We start from the raw sequence: 21,062 nt of genomic DNA, 5'->3' as shown, positions 1-21,062 counted from the left end.
GCATCTATATGTATTTATTTATTTTTCTATCTGTCTCATTTTTTTTTATTCCTCACCTCTTTACTTCACTGTGGATTAGATCGAGGGATATCTGTACTGTACAAATGTGAAAGAAAGAGAGAGTAGTTTAACAAAGCTTGGAGTACAGTTTGCCTATTCTGAGTACTGTAATTCAGTCAGGTCTTGACACTGAGGGTGGTATCACTTCCCACTGCCACGCTGGACAGAGGTTCATACACAAAGGAATAGATCATATTCATTCGCAGTATATACAGACCATCATGTGGGTGATGTCACTGTTCACTGCCATGCAGGACAGAGGTTCGTACACAATGAAATACATCATATTCATTAGCAGTATATATAGGTCAGAGTCATGTGGGTGATGTCACTGTTCGCTGCCATGCAGGACAGTGGTTCATATACATTGGACGTCATATTCTAATTGAAGACTAATCAGTGTGGGCTAGCAAATTTGGGATAAACAGCAAGAATGTCCTCAAGCACCCCCGATTCAATGTAGTAATTACAAAGTTCATGATGCAATAAGCCAGGTAGCCTAAGTCTTTGACAGTGTCACATTCAATAATATAGTGTTCAAGTGTATGCTTTAAAGGTTTATCACAAAGTTTACATGCTGAGTGTTCCGGTATGGGTACAGCGTTACTAACTTGCCAGATGTGTCTGTATCCTAGCCTAATTCTGGCCACAACTATATCACATTGTCTAGTTCTGTCCTTATGCTGGCCATACCGGTACCTCTTGTCACAAAATTTTTCATATTTACTAGTGCTACAACTGCCAGGTCTCTGCATTTCTCAGTTCTTCTAAATCAGAGTTCATGATTCTGACTTGAATGTTTTAAGTACAGCATTGGACAGGCCAAGGTCACGGTCAACATTTTCTTTCTTACATGCCTCATTGGCGAGTCTATCAGCATAGTCATACCTAATTCCAACATGGGACAGAATCCACACAAATTCGATACGAGAGTTGTTCTCATTAGCAGTTATCACATTTCTTTTAATATCACATACAACTTTAGACATAGAACCTGACGGGCTGTTCATTGATTTCAAAGCACTTTGAGAGTCACAGAATAACACCCCACCTCCATTTTTTTTAAGGTAGTCTTTAGCTAAGTAGATTCCAGTTAGTTCAGTTTGTGTTGTGCTGGTCCAGTTGTTCAGCCTTTGCTTGTTTGACAGGAAGCATTGAGAGAGAAAGAAAGAGAGAACAGTTTTATACAAGTGTAGGAAGTGACAGGAAAGAGTCAAGATAAGTGTATATGTATATACACTTACTCATATCCTTAACCTCATTATTCAGTTCACATTGTGGTCCCTCAGCTACCACACTTGAACTCTCAGCTCCTCGCATCAATATACCCAGAAACTTAATTTTTTGGGGGTATTTCAGGGGACGAGTTTTCCGCCTCTTTCCTGATGAATCACGGGTGCTCGGTAAACGTGGCCACTCCCGGCGATGGCAGAACGCCCCTACACAGTCTGGTCAGCCAAGTTTACGAGGATCGACAAAAACGAGAAGATATGGTGAAGGTCGCACAGATGATGATAGAGAAGGGAGCTGACCCCAACATACAGGATAAGAATATGAAGTAAGTGAGCATATTGTTCCTCATTGCCTTCAGTAAAGGGTACAGTAGATACAGTACTATTCACAATTATCTTTCCCTTACTTCTCAATTATTATAGTGCTGTACTGTTCATTATACTTAAAGTTTAGGTACAGTACAGTGTATAAAAATTTGATATTACAGTACCTGTAGTTGTATTACATGTGTACTATTCTGAATTACTGTACAATATTATACTTTTAAAAACTTCAACAGTTCACAGACCAAAAGTAATGTAAGAGAATGAGCAGGTACTATATTATATATGTGTAGATTCTGGCCTAATTTTCTGTGAGTAACATATCAGTTTGTTAAATACTTGTCTAGGTATTTGTTAATAAATACATTTAGTGCATTCAGCATTCCTAAACCTTTTCAGGACTGTGATGCACCTGGTGGTGGAAGGTGAAAGAGAGGAGGTTTTTCGCGTGCTGATTGAACACGACAACCTACGTCTGGAGTTGAGGGACAAGTTTGGGTATCCCCCGCTGTGGTACGCTCTGGTCAATAGTACTGACTTTGGTGATGCATCTTATGCTTTACTGCTGATCAAGAAGGGAGCGTCACCTGATGCTGTGAGTTTACTTACACTTGTTTTGTCTAATATAAGCTAACGGCATCATGCTAGTTTTTTAATCTTGCTAGTACTTGCTTAAGGACGCAGAATCGAACTCAAAAATATTCCCATAAACCACTCACTGGTGTCCTGTCTTCTCATTGACACTCCCAGTTGCTTCCTTGATGTCCATCCCCCTTACTTCTAATAATTCTCCCAGTCTTTCCAGGTGGCATTTTGAAAGTCAAAAGTACAGTTTGGGCAACTGGCAAAGTTTTTATCAATATCACTACTGTAGTAACTCTTATGTAATAGTATCTTGTCTTTGACCATGAAAAATATTTATAAAGCAAATGACTTATTGGATATGATATTTCTCTGTTACCAATTCTTTCAGAAAGGTTCATTTGATATTGGAGTGAAAGGTAAAAATTTTAGGTTTTGAATCAATTACAAGGTATAGGATAATATTTTGGGTCTCAGAAATCTAATCATAAGTCCAATAGAGGTACAGTACAGTCTGTGGTATTTAGAATCTGCTGGACTTGATAGAATGGTGTGGTACAGTACCGTGTAAACTGTGTCGGGTTATTGCATGTTTCTAGTGGGATAGTATAAATGTGTTCATAATTTACATACTATAAATTTCCATGTCTTGGCATGCATGTGAAGGTCTCAGGAGTAACCTATGCCTTGAAATATCAGAAGGTAAGCTTTCTCATCTCTCAGTATTGTATTAACTTTGCTTGTAGCTCAACAAGTACAGTAGTTAAACCTTTTCAATGGGTGACATTATTGCACTGCCTTGTGTGACACGTTTGTGATTCTCTCAACACTGTAAAGTAGAATTGATACAGTATTCACCTTTTAAACTGTTTCACCTCTTTCTCTTGATTTAATTCCTTAGTGAAAATGTTACTTTGATAGTACTGTATATCTCCGCAACTTAAGTTTATTAGTGTTCTTTCGGTAAAGTAACCAAATTCATTTTGTCATCTCCCACATATTTTCTTCATTCATTCGTCCTGGTAACAACATGTACATTAATCACAATGTATTGGGTTCCTCCTCTGTAAATATTAGGCCTAGTACAGTGTTACATCATGTGATCATGTGTGCAAGAGGAACTTTGGTCTGTTAGTCTTAAAGGCATAGTTGTATGTCTCACTTTATATACATTTCTTTATTATGTTTTATGTGACACTCATGTAATTTGTCTGTGAGTGTGTGTGTATGATGCAGAATAGGCTTATACTGTTTACACATTTTATCATCTGTAGGCCTATGATAGCCGGTGAATTATGACACATTTCCAGAGTACAGAGGTAAGTCTTCCTCCCTCAGGGTCATTAAGAGGTTGGGTGGAAGGCCCTGCAGTTGTAACTTATGGATGAATCTAGAGTGACTCTGCTGATAAACATCATGTCCCATTACCCTCCAGCCTTCAGTAGCAATGAATGAATTCCTACTATCAGTGTTGATATTTTTCTGGGTCCCCAAACCATAAACTATAATAGGACATTCAGGATCAATTCTCCATTTCCTTTTATCTAGTAAGCATTATAATGGTGGACAATTTGTTCACTCAGACACATATAGTACAGTACTACCAGAAGCATGTCCTGTTTATCTCTCACAGTCTCAGCTCTGCTTTTAATCATCTTATATACTAATTTCACATATTATCGCACAGGACTCAACGTTTTGGGGAAAATTTATACATTTATAGCACCTCTTACCTTTCACAGCACTCTGAATACAATATCTGTTTATTTCATATATAAATTTGTCTCATGAAGTTTCTATTAGCATATATGGTGTATATATAATGTCTATCATATTTAACTAAGTACATTATTCTCTTATTTATCCAGGTTGTTGGCTCCAGTGGTGAGTCTCTCCTTCACCTTGTGGCTCGGGAGGGCCTGGAAGAAGCGGGTCTGTTTCTCACCACAGAAGGTGCCAATTGTAATGTGGTCAATGCTGATGGTGAGACTCCACTGCACATCTCCTGTACTGTTGGTCTCCCATCACTGACGACTGCTCTGCTCCAGGTGAGGCTTCATTCTTGGTTGAAACACTATCACATGTACGTAATTATTATTCTTAATGCCTCGTCTTGTCTCTCTTGGCGTTTGGTTGACGATGAATAACTCTTGATATCTGTATTTACATTCCACCCGACAGATAGGAGCAAACCCAAATCTGCAGACTTATTCATCTACACCGACCACCAACCTAGCAGCAACAGGTGATCCCTTCGCAGATGATGAATCAGAAAATGGTTCACCGTCGTCTACCCTAACCTTCCGTGAGACTGCCCTTCACCGAGCCATCAAGAACAAAAATGAGAGTGATATAAGAGCAATATTAGACCACAAAGGTGAGAATGTCTGGAATTAAGTCAATTAATATAATGTATATTTACAAGCTTACTCTTGTATCTAACTTTAGCAATCGATTTTGTGTGTGTTTGTGTTAAAAAGTGATATGCCAAAAATGGGTCAGCACAGAAAATTCTATTTTAAGGTCCATTTCTACATGGTGTGAGTATAATGTATTGTGCAACATCTCAAACGGGATAGTATTTGAGCAATCACTGTCTACATATATCCATTCTACTCAATTATTTCACCTTTTAATGTTGTGGATTAGTTAACAAGTATTGAATGTCCACAGAAGTGAGTACAATATTAGGAAGTTGGTCATCCAAGTCATTTGCAGTGTGGGAAACCTACTGGCCACACATAGGGATGATGAATGATATTGTCGAGGAACGCAGTGTTAATGTCTAAGTAGGTGCTCGATTGTCACCATTTATACTTTCTAATTGCTTTGTGATGCTCAACCTTGTAGAAATGCTATATCGTTAAATTACTGTACATATTTTACAGAGTATTGTGAGAGCAACAAAGCGGACAATCTCTTGCTTCCCGATCTAAACCTACGAGACTCAGATGACTTAACAGCACTAGGGGTGGCTCTAGGGACTGGCCAGCTGACAGTGGCGAAGCACCTGTTGGAGGCCAGTGCTGACCTCAACACTACAGACTCTCAAGGCCTCGGACTCTTACACATGGCCATCCAGCTCAAGGATATACACGTGGCCACCTTCCTCATCAACAACGGAACAGATGTGAACTTGAGGTTGGTTGTTATTCCACGTTGAAAGATTATACCGTAGGTCAAATATACAGTACATATATATTTTTTGTAAAGTGTAATATATTCTGTATACATTTATTTGTTTTGTGCTTCAGGATTCTAGCTGGAGACTCCAAAGTTAACACTGCATTAGGGAGTATTTTATTTATGGATAATACAGTTGCTTTTTCAGGCCTTACTGCACTTCTTATATTATTCATCATGGTTCCATCATTTTGTTGTCAGTTTATTATATCCTGTTTAACCAAATGTTTTATCAAACTTGTATGAGTATAGGAGAAGAAAATGTAGTATGAAATAATGTTACAAATTTCTTTATAGAACTCGTGAAGGTCAGTCGCCGCTGGAGCTGTGTATTAACGAGGGCTTTGGCTCCGTGGTTGCTCTGTTGTGTGGGAAAGGCGCCGATCTCAATTCTCACCCCAATTCACCCGAGCCGCCCTTATGGTTAGCACTCAACTCCAAGCAGGAAGACATTGCCTCTATCCTAGTTCAGTAAGTCATTCACTCGTATTTGGAAAATGTTTGTATGTATGCATGAATGTACAGTCGCACACAAAAGTTAGCTCCTCGTGGTGAAACTGAGTCACAGGAACCCAGTCACCAAACTTACTTACCCTGACTGTCATGTTCTGTGAGTGTGCCGTATTATCTCACATGTGGTTGATACTGCTTCAGTTTGTGAGGGAGCGAACTTTTTGACCCCTACTGTACACCGGGGTATAGGGGTAGACTCCAAAGCTGTAAGAAAGAAAATTTGTAATATTGAATTACTGTAGTATGGTTTAAAAAGACCAATTTAAGTTAATACATCTTGATTTGTTTTTATATTTACTCCCCCAGATACCACGTGGACACAGACAACTGGGGGGACGGACCCGATGGATGCCTTCAGACTTTACTCCACAAGGCCATTGGTAAAGCCACTCAGGATAAACTTTTTTTTATTATCCTCTACAGTAGCTGAAGACCTACATATAATGGACTAACCTCTCACATATAGTACAGCAGTTCATTAAATAGAGGTTTCACTGTGCAGTATATATTATGTTAGGAGAATGAATATTAAAAATAATTTGGAAATCCTTATTGTAGATAATGTACATTGTGACCAGATAACTACCTCGTTAACCTTGTCTGAATTTTTGTATATCTTACATTACTAATGAACTTCTGTCAGGCCGTTGCAGTCAAAGTGTGCACATACCTGTAAATGTTGCTGTTAAGGGAACATATAGATATAAGTTATCTTTAACCTATACACTTAGATATATATGTAAAGGATAACATAACTGTTTTTGTGTTGCATCTACAGGTAGGTGTGTGTGTGTGCGTGTGTGCATGCGTGCGTGTGTGCGTGCGTGTTTTTAATCGCCCATAAACCAAGACAATTCCCAGTGAAAATTACCTGCAAATATATTAATACCTGTATTATGTATTTCAGACGAGAATCGGGAAGACATTGCATGTTTCCTCATAAGAAGTGGATGTGACGTCAATGTAGTGCGTAAGCCAGGACCTGGTGGCACTGGTGGGGAGGAAGCCACCGACCAGCAGACCCCACTACATCTTTGTTGCTCCTGGGGGCTTGAGGATATTGTCCAGACATTACTTGAACATGGGGCCAAGGTTAATGCTAAGGTGAGTATTAGGTTGGTAGATGTTAACCCCATTTCTCCACATAGGTACAACTTAGAGATTAATGTGTTATTGCCTCAAGGAATATTTATTTCCTTACTCTCCGCTGATGATTCATTTACCTTTATGCACCGATGTAATACCTGGTAAGTCTCTTCTTTTATTCATATTGTTTCTGAATTTCAGGATTGTGAGAACAAGACACCGCTGCACCATGCCATAGAGAATGCCCACACAACTATCATCTCGCTACTTCTCTCCCATCCCTCTTTGGACTTAACATTGCGAGATAAATCTGGAATAACCCCATTCGCTGCTGCCATGTTACGTAAGAACAACAAGGCAGCTCAAGCTATCCTCAGTCGGGAGCCGAAGGCAGCTGAGCAGGTACTGTGCTTTATTTATTAATGTCTGTCTGTAGTATATTTGCATCATTGTATTTTCTAAGTTGTAGCATTTAAAAAAAAATCACAAACATATTCTCTATTGATTTTTGTTTATGACCAGTGTTTCATTTTCTTCGTGACCTGCCATATTATCCTACCAGAGATTCTACCTTGCCCACAGGGAATGTATGAACACTTGTCTTCAACTTTCTTCTCCTTTTCTATCCAATTATATTTATCCCAAAGTTAACACATCCAGGTTCCAGCCATTCTTTCCTCACTACATCCATACACATTCAGATAACCCGGTGGTAATTGTTCTTGTTTCTGCTTGGTCACAGGAATAAAGACGTAGAGTTTATGAGCCTCTTGCTTCTGAGGCTAATCGTATCATGAACAAGTACTACTGTAGCGTAATTAATTCCCTACACATTATTGTTATAGTTGGTGATATATTGTACGCTGTAGTATTTATCTAAACTGTATTCTTTGTTTCAGTATGACCACAAAGGCCACAATTTTCTTCATGTTGCCATTCAAAAGAAGGACATGGAGAGCGTGCTGTTTCTCCTCAGTATCCACGTTGACATGCATACCCGCACTCAAGACCAGCTGTCCCTTACGCCCCTTCATCTTGCAACTCTCTCAGGGTATGTAATGATTTTTATTAACAGGTTTTATTTAACCTCGTGTCTTCATATATGTCGGCCAACACCTAAGTCAGTGGTATGGTATACACAATTTTTAATCAGACTCTAGTTCCTTTTCTTACTCCTTTCACTCTTCTTTCTCTCCCAATTCCCTTCTTTTTCTTCACCAATTCTTCCTTCTCTATTTTTCTAAACATCTTTTTTTGATTGGAACCACAATATATATTTGATTGATGATAAACATTTCAGCAACATGTCAGGTGGAACTTGCAATATGAAACAAGACTTGAAATTAATTTTAGTACTGTATTGTACTTGCCAGACAGTCAGACTGTTATCAGCCTGATTCATCTTTTATGTCCATTAATAAACAAACATTTCTTTCTGGGGGGTTTCATAAATAGGTCAGAAATGATAGTAAGAAATTTGCTGCTGGCTGGGAGTGGAGCCATCAGTGAGTTAACACCACAGAAACAAACAGTGTTACACCTGGCGGCTGCACACGATCATCCACACCTGGCTTCTATTTTTATTGAAAATGGTGTAAATGTTGATGCTGTAGATGACAATCTCAACAACGCCCTGCATGTTGCTGTTAAGGTATGAATTTGTGATTTAGTTTTATCCATAGCGGTTTAATTATGAAATTACAGAAGAGGTTGATCAATAAGCATTTCCTTTAAGTCTTCAGTCCAGATGAAGAGCTTCCAAAAGTTACACTTTCAAAATGGACTCAACCCTCCTTCCCCTTCATGGGTTTATTGTAGAATTTAGATAGATCTGCAGTGCTCAAGCTACTATAGCTTCAAGACTCACTATGCTCATAACCTCAAAAGATGACCTTCCAGACCTCTCTCTGGGGGATAGGGTTAGAACAGGAGAGTTTTCCTAATTTTTTGATTAATGCCAAGTGTCAGTGACAAGGGTTAGCCTTGGCATCAGCTTAAAAAGACTTGAGGTGAACTGCACATGAGTCTGCTTGTCTTGACTCAGTCATTTAGTGGGACATGTAGGATCATTCCTTTATCCGAACTTTTGATGACATTTTGTTATATCATACACAGGAGGGCCATCTTTCTCTTGTGAAGGTGTTGCTAACAGAGTCACGCATCAACGCTGGAGCGGTCAACTTACGAGGACAAAACCCTCTCCACGTATTGGGCAATTACCCAAAAGAGAATGCAGCAGCCATTGCAGAGGTGTTCCTGGAGACTATGCCTGATTATGACCTAAATAAAGTAGATGTAGAGGGAAACTCTGGTAAGTCTGTTTCATATCTGTATTTAACCAACCAACAAGGCACATTCCCTATTTATAGTGTGGTAGTCCTTATTAGTTACTACTTTATTTTCATTGTTGTTCATATTACTTGCTTTCCAGCATGCATGTGGTCCTCCACAATTCTCTTTCTCTACTACTGCAGTAAGATTGAATAATTGTCAGCAAAGGAAAAGAGAGGGTGTGTGCGTGTGCGTGGCCACCCTGCCTTATAATGAGGAATTTAAGTTGTAGATAAGCTATACAAATTGTTTGTACAGTAATTGTATCTGTTTTAAACAGTCATTCTTTTTCTTCACCAGCTCTCTTGTTGGCTTACATGCGAGGTGCTGGTCAACTCTGCCGAGTTTTTGTTCGTTCAGGAGCATGTCTGGGATCCACCAACAAACATGGAGTCAACATTTTTAATTATCAGGTAAGTGAATTTTATACACAAACAGGTGATGATTATCTATATTGTAATGTCAGGTCAAATATTTTTTTCTTTCCCTCCACACCCATCAGCCCCAAATAGGGAGATCAAGAACAACTATGGACAGGGGGTCTGTTAGAGGTGTATAGCCAATCAGCACACTTTATGTCAAAGCTGTAGCTCTCTCATTTTTTGTTTCCTGCCAGTCCATTGTAATAGACTCAGGTCTTAGTGGATCACCATTAAAATTTGATGTACTGTACAGTACAGTACCAGCCTGACACTCCCTGGTCTGTGTGTTTAAGCAGAAGCTGTTAAACTATTGACACAAAGGGAGGGTTGGTTGGCAGGAACTACCACAGTTTTAGGTATTATAATATACCCTGTACAGTATATAAGTATTACAGGGACTTTGTCTTGTGCAGATATACAGTACCTGTGTATCAGTTTAATTTTAATCATATCCTAATAAAAATTAATGGTTAGAAAAAGTGAAGCCTCCTAAGATATATTTAATCCCAAGGTACCCACCAAGACGCTGCTGTTCCGACTTCTGGATGTGTTGTCAGTTGAACCTCCCTGGAGCGAAGGTGAACTGTGTATGGAGTGTGGAGCTAAGTTTGGCATAGCCACCAGGAAGCATCACTGCCGACACTGTGGGAGGCTCCTGTGCAACCGCTGCTCCGACAAAGACGTGCCCATCCTCAAGTTCTCGTTGAACAAGCCTGTACGCGTGTGTCAGACATGCTTTGATGTGCTGACTTTGGGAGCAGCTGCTATATCCTAATGAAAAAAAAAGAAAAACATAGGTTGATTTGGTTCATGCAAATTTTGTCTATGCACTGAGGTATCTACTGTATAGGAATTCCAAGAAGCTCGTGCTTTCGTGCCACTCACTGAAGATAAGATTTAAAGTGTTGTAAGAAGAATATATTTATATCTTTATATTTTCTTGCATCGTGCTAGGGACCTGTAATTTAAAACAGCTATTTTGTATAATAAATACCAAGAGTTTAGCTCTCTGGGGATAGTTACATCATGTTGAAGAGAAGGCAGTCTGAAACATATCAGAATTACATCTCGGGGAATATGCGGTCATGTCACTTAATGGTAGTGTATTTCCTGATCAAGGTGTTTATAAAAGTAAGAGTATGAGAGTGTTACCCGGTATGTTTATTTGACTTTGTTATCCAAAGAATTAAGTAGAACTGAGAAAGTGTTTAGATTTTTCTAAAGTATGTTGTCATATTCAGTACTGTACTGTTTATTGACTTGACCTCCACACATCAGTTGCTTTTATTACTTGAGTAATCTGCTGCTCATAACATGGCAATAATTTAAGCAATAAAGCCAGTAAAAAATACCCAGCACCTTACCGTAGTGTGGTCATATTGTGTACATGCATTAATTAAACCAAGAGTAATATCAGGTAGGCCTGATAGTATTTAGTAATGGTTGTGACATTTTCCTGTGTCACCATCTGCATTACTGATGCATCACGTGTGTAGCAGTGTAAAACACGACACACTGTATTTTCTAACACTTGAAGAAATATTTCTTGCCATATTTTTTCTAGTGTCTAAATTTCTTTCTCAATAGTTTTGTAATGACTACCGTAAGTATTACCAAGGACTCTCAGTCCAAAAGTCCCTTGTTCACCCCAGGGGTCACAAATAAAATTAGTCTTCTTTCTTTGTACAGTATGCTGTAAGCCAGGTATTTAGGTCTGCCAGACCTCAGGTGGGAGGATGTCTTAATGTAGTACAGTACTGTACAGGCATAATAAGACCAATAATTACTTTTGTTATGCTGTAGTACACTTATTGTTCTTGATGACTTAAAAAATCTACCATTAAATGGATTTTACTCGAGAAATATTCATAATAATGTATGTTAAAAATAAATAGCCCCTTAGATGGCAGTGAAATAAGTAATCTTTTTATAAATGTATCAGATACTTTTCTTTTTCTACATTCATAAAATTACTTTGATATGCTGTATAAAATAGTTTTCTCATGAGCACATCGTTGCATAACTTTAAGATTACGTATACAATACAGATTTTTATTATTTACCGGAAGAATCTGAATAACTTGTGTAGTGATCATTGCTCTTGCTGGCACAATAATACTGTATAAGAATAATCAGTGAAATCCACAGTGATGACGACAATGAGTGAAACACAATGCAAGAGGTTGTGGTGATCAAGTCTAGGTGTAAGTCTATGTACAGTAGATAATATTTATATGATTTGTTGTAAATTTTGGAAAATGTAACTTTCCCTAATAATAGTTTATATTGTTTTTTAATATGAAGCAATGATAAAGAGCATTAGAATAGTATTATAGATTCTTCATATTCAGTACAAACTGTGTTATGTTTTAAACAGCCAAATAATAAGAGGGTATTATGCATGGTTGTGGTCTGGCAGCACCTTCACAATCCTCTCTTTCAAAATGTTATTAAATGTGTATTTTTTTGGGGGGGGGGGGTGTCAATGCATTATTTGTTAAAAAAATTATAATAATTCAAGGTTTTATTGAATTGTGCTGGAAATTAAACTGAAAGATCTTCATAGAAATTTCAAAAAACTATTGTATTTAATATGGTAATAGAAATTTACTTATAAGTCGTGGGTGTAGGCTATTATTGTATGAGTATAAAAAATTTGTGAAGGGATGTAATAATTTGTATATAGTAGAAGACCACAAATCCAAAATTTATACGTTGGGACCAGAATCCTTTAACTATTGGCAGTTCTCCAGAAAAGATATTTTTTTATTTGTGGCAGTCTGCTGAACTAAAGTTTGTCAAACTTTGTGTTAGAAACTGTGAACTAGTGGCTGGTGGCTGGGACTAATTCATAAATTACCTGTACCTTCTCTCTAACCAGCACCCTGAGAGGGAGTTTGAAAACATTTTATATCAATTGAGGTCAAAGGATAACGAATCATGATATCACATCGGCTGTGCACTACCCAGTTGTCACCTGTCATCAGTCACAACCAATGAATCCAGGATTAAGCTCTGTCTCAGGATTTGGTAAAGGCATGTTAGTCAAGAAATGACACTTTCCTGCTCCTCAGCAACTCTGCATATTGTGAAGATATTGAATTTAAGTTACAGTAGATACTTTGTTGAGGAACAATATAATTCAACTAAACTACCTAGTAGGGCATTTGGTAAACAGTGAGGTGGAACTAATTCATGAAATATTCCAGGTGTCATTAGTTCAGTGAGTTCCTGGGCTTCGACCTCATGGACTTGTTAGGATAGTACATTACTTGAGTCACATAGTCCAAACTCTATTATGAAATGGGATATGCAGGATCAGTCCTCCATTATATAGTATTTTACCAGTGTATTGAATTTTAGCTCGTGAAAGTTATTTTGTATGATAACAGCTGAACGAGAGTGAGTTAGTTGAAGTTACTGTGATACACTTTTTTATTTTTTTAAGAATCCTTCTACAAAGTGGCAGTTGATCTGTGTTAGTGCTGAAAGAGAAAATTACCTCTTGGTATTTATGCTAAGTAGAGTTAAAATATGAATTTTGTATTAAACATACCGGTAGTTACAGTACCTCTAATGCTGCAGAAACATTAACCTTGTGACACATACATTCCTTTTGTGGACCATAGACTGCCTTTACAGTCCATATTAACTCACAGACAACACTGTGATGTTATGATGTTATTTATGTCTGTCTTATACATTGGAAAGAGTGTTTTCATTTCGAATTTATTTTTAGTTGCTTCATTCACTTTTGTGAGTACCTGTACCAGTTCTGTTGCATTCAATTCCATACTCACTTCAGAGAACTTTTGTTGAGGAGCGGAGGTACTGTGGCCGGGTTACTGCTGAGTGTGATGGTCACTGTTGTGGTGATATTCCCGGTTTTGTTGAAAATTTAAATCCTCGTCACAAAGAATAATGAATCTATACAATGTTATTAGATTTTATTCACACAATCATTATAACTGAAGGTAAAAACTGTTTATTGATTAGTATTGTACTATATCTTGAAGCTAAACTCCATAAAGCTTTACTTACAGTTGATGTTAGGGAGACAATGAGTTAGATAAAACGCTGCCTGTCGTCACCCAAATTAAGTTACATACAAGAGATCAGAGCATCTAGTATTAACCAGCTGTGGAATAGTGAAATAAATCAGAAATATCAATAATTCAACCTTAAGAATTCATTGTTACAGCTCAAAATATAAACACTGCATTGACTAGTGAAAATACTCATGTTTTGCCTGACATTACCAACTCCAATTTAAGTGGTCCAAATGAAATGATGAACTGTACTGATTCATGATTTCTAATATTTAATACTTTTTATTTCTTTTTTACTGTATTTTGGATAGGATGTTTTTTTATTGTGAATTTGGAGATGTAATTCATCACAAAAATAAGATATTAATGTATATGGTACTGTACTAATCAAGACTATTAGACTAATATATTAATTATAGTAAGTGATTTTTTTTGTGTGTCCTCGTAATCAGTATATAAACGCAGACAACTCATGTCAACGTGTGAGGAATGCACCACTGCACACAACATCGCTGACCTTTTAAGATTTGGACTAGCTGTTCAGATGACAAGTGAAGGCGCCAAATTTATCCAATTGTGATATAATGTAGCTGGTAGGTAGCAACCCTGCCTTGCCATCTGAGGAGTTTGGGTTCAGTTCCTGTAAGGGCGATGATAGTGTTGTTTGTGAAATATAGAATGTGATGGCGAGCAATTATTTTAGCTTTCATGTGGCTTCATCTGTCTTTAAAAGTATACCTGAAAAAATGTTCCATAATACAGTAGAATTTTTTCCCGTAATTACATATTAATTGTACAGTTGCATTAAATTCTGTTGCTGCTGAATAGAATTGTTTAATTAGAGCTTTATTTACATATTTTTTAAGTGTCGTCTTCTGTGCATGTTTTCTAATCAAAACATGCCTGTATTGCTGTGACAGAAATACCTGTACAGTAGTTAAGAAAAGCATGTTTTGTAATTACTGTATTCTTATTTTGAAATACAGATGATTTCTTTCAGGTAAAATAAAAAATCAAAGAATTTCCACACATTAAGAAATCACTGGATAACTCACAGTAAAATAACAAGTGACTAAGGGTCTTCAGATCTATTTGGTCTCATAACAGCTACTGAAACAAGATAAAAAATGTGCACTGTATTGTACCGTACCACCAAAAGCTACTGTATACAGTACTAGGATTTTACATAATCATAGTGAATTTCTAGAACATGTTATAGAGTAAATAATCATAGTGAATTGTGAGAACTTGTTATAGAATAGTAGATATGCCAAGTTACGTATCTGAAGTTAGGAATATATTATGTATATACAGTACAGTATGCTCTCAGATGGCATAACTAAAATACGTAAACCCAATTTGAAATATGGATAATACATAAAGTATTGAACTGTATACTGTATAATAATAATAATTAATGGTTTATTGAAAGAAAATATGCAGCTCCTAATGTTCCCATGTTTATATAACATATACAAACAGTACATTTTATATATTTTGTAAGTGTTTATTACCTATACAGTAATGGAGGTGAATATGAAAAAAGTATGTGATTTTAATATTCAGCTTTGCAATCAGATTACCAAAGATTCCAGTTGTGATGTATAAATATTAGGTTTTTTCCTACAAAATTATGATGGGGTAACCATGTTTTGGTTTTTTCTTGCATAGTGTAAAGTATACTGCATTCAGTATGTCATTATTTAAAAAACTATCTTATTTTTTTATATTTTAATGTTTCTCAATAAGAATACCATTATAATGTACTGTATTATCTGAAGCAGTGATTGACTACAGAGAGGCAGCAGAAATGTACATGTATTACCAGTGTGCAGTGAGAGAGTTTGAGTAAACTCTTTACTGTAATACCTCTCCAATATTTTGTCCTCCAATAAATTTTATAGTCTAAAAAATAAGTTTGTACAGAGCATTTAGTTGAGTTATGTTGGATGCCTTGTGTAGTAAGGGACTGAATGAAACACAATTGAAATTTATGTTTGTTTTCTATGTTTTTCCAAGAGATATCACACAGCACTAACTTCCTCAAGAAAATTTTTCCTAAAAACTGTCCTACAGAGTGGTGGCTGATCTTCAGTGGGGACATGATGCAGGAATATTGTATGATGTAGCTATTATGGGTTTTACATTCCTTATTTCAGGGTTGAGCTAGCTACCTCCCCTTGTGAGCCTCAGTGCACATTAGCATGGAGTTTTGTTGTGTTGCCTTCTCCCTAATATGCAGCTGGGTTTGGGGATGTAAGTTTCCTTTGATTTAGGCTCTAAATGAAGGTTTGATCCTGGGAGTATGGCAAAAATGGGAGTTTAGCTTAACTGAGGCTTGTTACTACTGCAAATCCAAGATGGCCTATGGTGGACAAGGGAGAGTGGCAGTACACAATGGGACACTTGATGGGTACTGTATGTATGCAAGTCTACATGTTCATACAGATATAAGATGATATTTCCAAGATTGTTCCTCCTAATCATACAAGACTTTCACTGCTACATTGAAAATTAGCCAGGCAGATGCTGATATATGTACCGTATATATATATATTTATATTTTTACCAAAGAAAATTATGCTACGATGTGAAATTTCTTTAGAAAGCATTATACTGTATGCAGTATACTGTATAAATCTCGATAAAACCACACAGGAAAAGGGAAGCACTGGAGCTCCATTGTTTCCCTTTTCCTGTGTGGTTTTATCGAGATTTAGCTTGTCCATGTTTCCATTGTGGATCTACATGAAACTGTATATATATCATCTCTAGTTAATTTTACAGCCAAAAACTACAATACTGCCTTTATAAATTGTATGGTTACATGCAATCCAGTGTTCTTAAGTTTATTATATTTTGAAGATTAGCCGATTTATGTGATGATGATAACACTGAATACATATGAGTTGGGAGTCTTGAGTTTACATGTTGGTATTGATTGTGTGTCTAAGTGTGTCTGTTGGCATAGAAAAGAGGAGTGAGTTTGTGGTTGTGTGCACTAGTTGTGGTGTCTTGGTTTAGGAGGAGTTTAAGATATATTAGATGTATTATGCTATAAATTTTTCCTTCATAGCAATAAGAAGTGGAGCAAAATTTTCAGACAGTAAAAAAGTAGTTTACTCTGTGAGGATGTACAACATTGAATATTTTGTGAAGAACTGATAAGAAAAATAGTTGTTAGTGTTCATGATTACAGTGTGGGGATATAAACACTGATAGCTACAGTGTAATTACAGTGACCACCTTGATTAAGGCTTAAAAAGCAGTTTGAGATCAGTATTATGTGCCTGATTTTCCAATGTGTACATTATAATAAAGTTTGTTTTTGTATTATGTAATAAAAATTTACTTGTAGAGTGTTCTAACACGATTTTTGTTTTTACAAAATATACAGTATAACTCACATGCCATAAAGAACAGTGACTGAAGTTTGTTAATCTGTCTGACTCATGCCATCAGTGTTATCAAACACAATTAACAAACTTGTACAGTCAACTACAGTAATAAAGTTCATTTGCCTCTCCCTCTGAACCATGAATCCCGAGATTCAGATTCATGAATCCAAAGTATTTATAGACAGGATAATGTACCAATCTACTGCTTCGGGTTCACATATCTGAATCTTGGAGTTCGTGGTTTAGGGGGAGAGGTGAACGGACCTTAGTAGTTGACTGTACATCTCTACCTGTGAATTTAGTAACTCACAGGGATTACCTACACACATACTGTATGGTTGTATTAGGATTAATATTTTAATTAATACCTAAATTACCACAAGTGTGATGTTAGACATAATCACAATCTCAGTTTTTGTCTTAGAAAATCTACTGTAAATTACGAGTGATAAATATGATGATCTTGATACAATGGTGTAATAGGCTGCCTGATATACTACTCTACACTACATTTACTCTGTTGCAGTATAGTAAATATTCTGATCGGCAGTTATTGTTACCAAAAATCCCTTGTTATATTGGCTTCAAAAGTTATTTTATATACAGGTACCTGTATTATTTTTGTGCGTGTAATAATCATATGTATTTTCTCATACTTTAACTGAGTACATTATAGTATTGTGTTATATATTGTTATCTAGAATTAAAAAAACATAAGGTCATAATTACAGTTACTATATAATAAATTTTATCATAAGTTTATTTGTTTTACAAGATTGTAATGCAAATATTGAAGGTTCTGTACTATAATATTTGAAGTTTTAGGTTGCAGAATAAGGTTGTAAACAGATAATTTTGGAACATTGTGTAAAAACCTTTGAATATTTTGACTTAGTAAGTACGGTACCATATCTTAAATCTTCATGTTTAACCTTTGGTCACACTTTTTGAATACTTCTTAGTGAAAGTTTAATATAATGTACAGAGGAGCCCATGTGATGAATATTGTGGAAATATTATTATTATTTAATACCAGTAATTAATAATTTTTTTGAAATACATTGTGACAAATTTTACAATGTTAATATAATTTACCTTCATGTTAAGAAAAGTGCAAATATATAGTGATGCACTTATTTTATATATATGTACCATGCTTACCGGAGAAGGAAGAGGAGGAAGTAAGCCGAATTAAACAAAAAACAGGAAAGAAAAGCAAGAAAGATTATGAATGAGAAAAAACACAAATGATTGAAGTGATAATATGAATTGTAAGGTTCAGCAAATGTTCCAGACTGCCCAAGAAGCAATGCAGTATTCTTAACACAATGAAAGGGATTATACTGTACTGTAGTAAGAAATAAGTTATGTTGTGCACTACTTGGGTTGTGAATGAATGTGAATGAAGAAATAAACAAGATAGCAGTTAAGCTATAAAGTGATATTATAAAACAGATAGTACTAGTACATGTACTGTAGTGTACTGTAGTTTGATCATATAAATTGGAAAGATAGGGAGATTACCACCCCACTTACTTCACCTAATGCTAACCTAACCTAATACTGTATAACCTAACCTAACCTGACCTATTGCCCAGGTAAGCAATAGGGTATTTTAATCATCAGGTGAAATACCTGGGGATCCATAAGTTGCGTTAGACAATTGTATACAAAATGGTACTGGAGTAGATTCAGTGCCACAAAGAGTTATTTTATTGGAAGGATTTACATAACTGTGTAAAGGTTGTAGGAGGGGACAAGAGCTCAGGATTTCAGTTACACTGGAGTAATTCTCTAAGTACTGTATTATAATTATTAGACAATTTTAAATTATTTTAGTAAAACATGAAATAAATTATATACAGTACAGTACTGTATAGTATTGGTAATATTGTATGGTTATAATTTAGCCTTATTTGGCCTTTGATGTGTTTGGCATTTTCCTATTAAATCAACATGGCAAAGACTGGCAACCCCGCTCTACATGTTTATTATGGCAATCAATTACAACTTCAAGCATCGACAGTAAAGTTAATTTGCTTTTATTTACATTATCTGCTATCTGTCATCAGAATTGTTTTTTGCATGTTCGGCTACACAAACCATTTTGTCATTATCTGTAAGTCAAAGTTAAAATTTACATATTGTATATTATGGTTAACGACTACCTGCTTAAGAAAGTTAAAAAGTAACGAAGAGTCTGGCAGTGTGTGGCAGGTGGTGAAGGGAGGGTGCGGGCGGCTGGCTGCCAGTGACCATCACGACCTCGGTGGTGAAGTGTTGTGGTTTTCTGCGCTATGGTCTTTGCCTCGCTCGCTCTTTGTAATAGCTGTTTGTAAAAACTTGTGGAGCACCGTACTTGGGGCGAGGAAGAAGTCAAGATGAGTCTTCTCAAGAAGTGCTGTTGCTGCTGCTTTGACCTACGGGCTGGTTCCTTGGCTATAGGCCTCATATCTCTCCCGGTAAGTAGATGCAATTATGTAATTGAGTTGTATTTCGCTCACCTTGAGGTGCAAACAATGCACTCTTGACACCTCCGGTTTATTCTTACTGTCCGAAAATAACGATTTTTATTTTATTTTTTAATTAATACCAGTGAATTGTAGTTATTGTGTGTTAGGATCAACTATATATATATATATATATATATATATATATATATATATATATATATAATATATATATATATATATATATATATATATATATATATATATATATATATATATATATATATATATATATATATATATATATATATATATATATATATATATATAGAGAGAGAGAGAGAGAGGATCAGTGGTAAGAACTTACGAGTTGATGACCCACCACAACAGGTACGACTCAGTTCATCAAACTGGTCAAGTAACCATAGTTTCACGTATCCAAAGAGCAACTTGAATGTGTTACGATTGATGTAACTCGTGTGGTGTGTCTCACGCTAACTAACGTCTCTTTGGGTGGGTAGAGGACACTGTCGGCCTCAAAGGTCTATAGCGCCCGCGAAACCTTACCACCACATCCAGCCGCTTCCTGCCCTTTTCTCCCAGTTCCATTATGGAAGGCGAGGAACTCTGCCCCTCAAAGGAGTAAACTGATCCTCTGCCCGTAGAAATGTCTGTCAGTGTCGGAGAGCTAAGTCGCACCCAGTCGAGAATGATTTGCATAATCGCATTCACGTTAGGTTACTATGTCGCTATGACTGGTGCATTTAAATCTCCGAGAGCGACAGGCGGAGTAAGTGTCAACTGTTATTGTTCCCAGTCGCTCCCAAGTCAGGCAGGGGAATGTGGAAATAGTTTCCGCTTCTCTGTCCGTGTGTGCATCCGTCTGAGCATTTTTTTTAAACGCAACTAAGAACATAAGAAAGAAGGAAACTGCGGCGGGCATATTGGTCCATAAAAGGCAGCCCTGTTTACACCCAACCCTTATCACTCGTACATCTGGCCAACCTGTATTTGAAGCTTCATAACGAGTTGGAATTAATGATGTTTGGTAGTTTGTTTCACTTATTATCCACAACTGTATTCTAGCCAATGTTTACCTGTTTAACGGCTAAATCTAAAACCATTACTACGTGTTCACTCCTGGTTTGATAGTTTGAAGACCTAAATTATATCACCTTTAACCCCGAATCCTATTTATACACAACAAATCCTCGGGTGAGATCGACAATAGTATTTCACTGCCCATTTTAATCAGTTATGACTCGTTTGACTATCTACGAGGCCCCTGGACACTTTAGTCATCTTAGCCCGGTAACAGTTACTCATCAAGTTTTGTTACCAAGAAACTTTATTTAAAGAAAATCAAAAGGCCAGCTATGATAAAGGATAAGGAGACTTTTCACACCAAACATACACAAGCGTGGAAAAAGGC

General features: G+C 36.6%; 2 protein-coding genes across 3 annotated transcripts in view; both read left to right on the top strand.

The window, feature by feature from the left end:
- LOC121877478 (rabankyrin-5-like) overlaps positions 1–18,256 on the top strand; it is a 71,930-nt gene extending 53,674 nt beyond the window's left edge. The window contains exons 8-22 of one of the 2 annotated variants that reach the window (XM_042383242.1): positions 1,420–1,618; positions 2,016–2,211; positions 2,865–2,900; positions 4,067–4,246; positions 4,380–4,575; positions 5,087–5,339; positions 5,679–5,852; positions 6,201–6,274; positions 6,802–6,998; positions 7,182–7,382; positions 7,880–8,031; positions 8,436–8,631; positions 9,096–9,291; positions 9,612–9,724; positions 10,245–18,256. In XM_042383242.1, the coding sequence (XP_042239176.1) occupies positions 1,420–1,618; positions 2,016–2,211; positions 2,865–2,900; positions 4,067–4,246; positions 4,380–4,575; positions 5,087–5,339; positions 5,679–5,852; positions 6,201–6,274; positions 6,802–6,998; positions 7,182–7,382; positions 7,880–8,031; positions 8,436–8,631; positions 9,096–9,291; positions 9,612–9,724; positions 10,245–10,508 (2,627 nt within the window). In that variant the 3' untranslated portion in view covers positions 10,509–18,256. The remainder of the gene's footprint in view (positions 1–1,419; positions 1,619–2,015; positions 2,212–2,864; positions 2,901–4,066; positions 4,247–4,379; positions 4,576–5,086; positions 5,340–5,678; positions 5,853–6,200; positions 6,275–6,801; positions 6,999–7,181; positions 7,383–7,879; positions 8,032–8,435; positions 8,632–9,095; positions 9,292–9,611; positions 9,725–10,244) is intronic. The other variant, XM_042383243.1, reaches the window with a different exon arrangement.
- Positions 18,257–19,406: 1,150 nt separating this feature from the next.
- LOC121877232 overlaps positions 19,407–21,062 on the top strand; it is a 34,573-nt gene continuing 32,917 nt past the window's right edge. Inside the window, exon 1 of the mRNA XM_042382864.1 lies at positions 19,407–19,642. Coding sequence (XP_042238798.1) covers positions 19,562–19,642 — 81 coding nt within the window. The 5' untranslated portion in view covers positions 19,407–19,561. The remainder of the gene's footprint in view (positions 19,643–21,062) is intronic.

The sequence above is a fragment of the Homarus americanus genome, unplaced genomic scaffold, assembly GCF_018991925.1.
Source record: "Homarus americanus isolate GMGI-L3 unplaced genomic scaffold, GMGI_Hamer_2.0 scaffold367, whole genome shotgun sequence".
Taxonomy (NCBI): domain Eukaryota; kingdom Metazoa; phylum Arthropoda; class Malacostraca; order Decapoda; family Nephropidae; genus Homarus; species Homarus americanus.
This window is presented reverse-complemented; position numbering and strand designations above follow the sequence as displayed.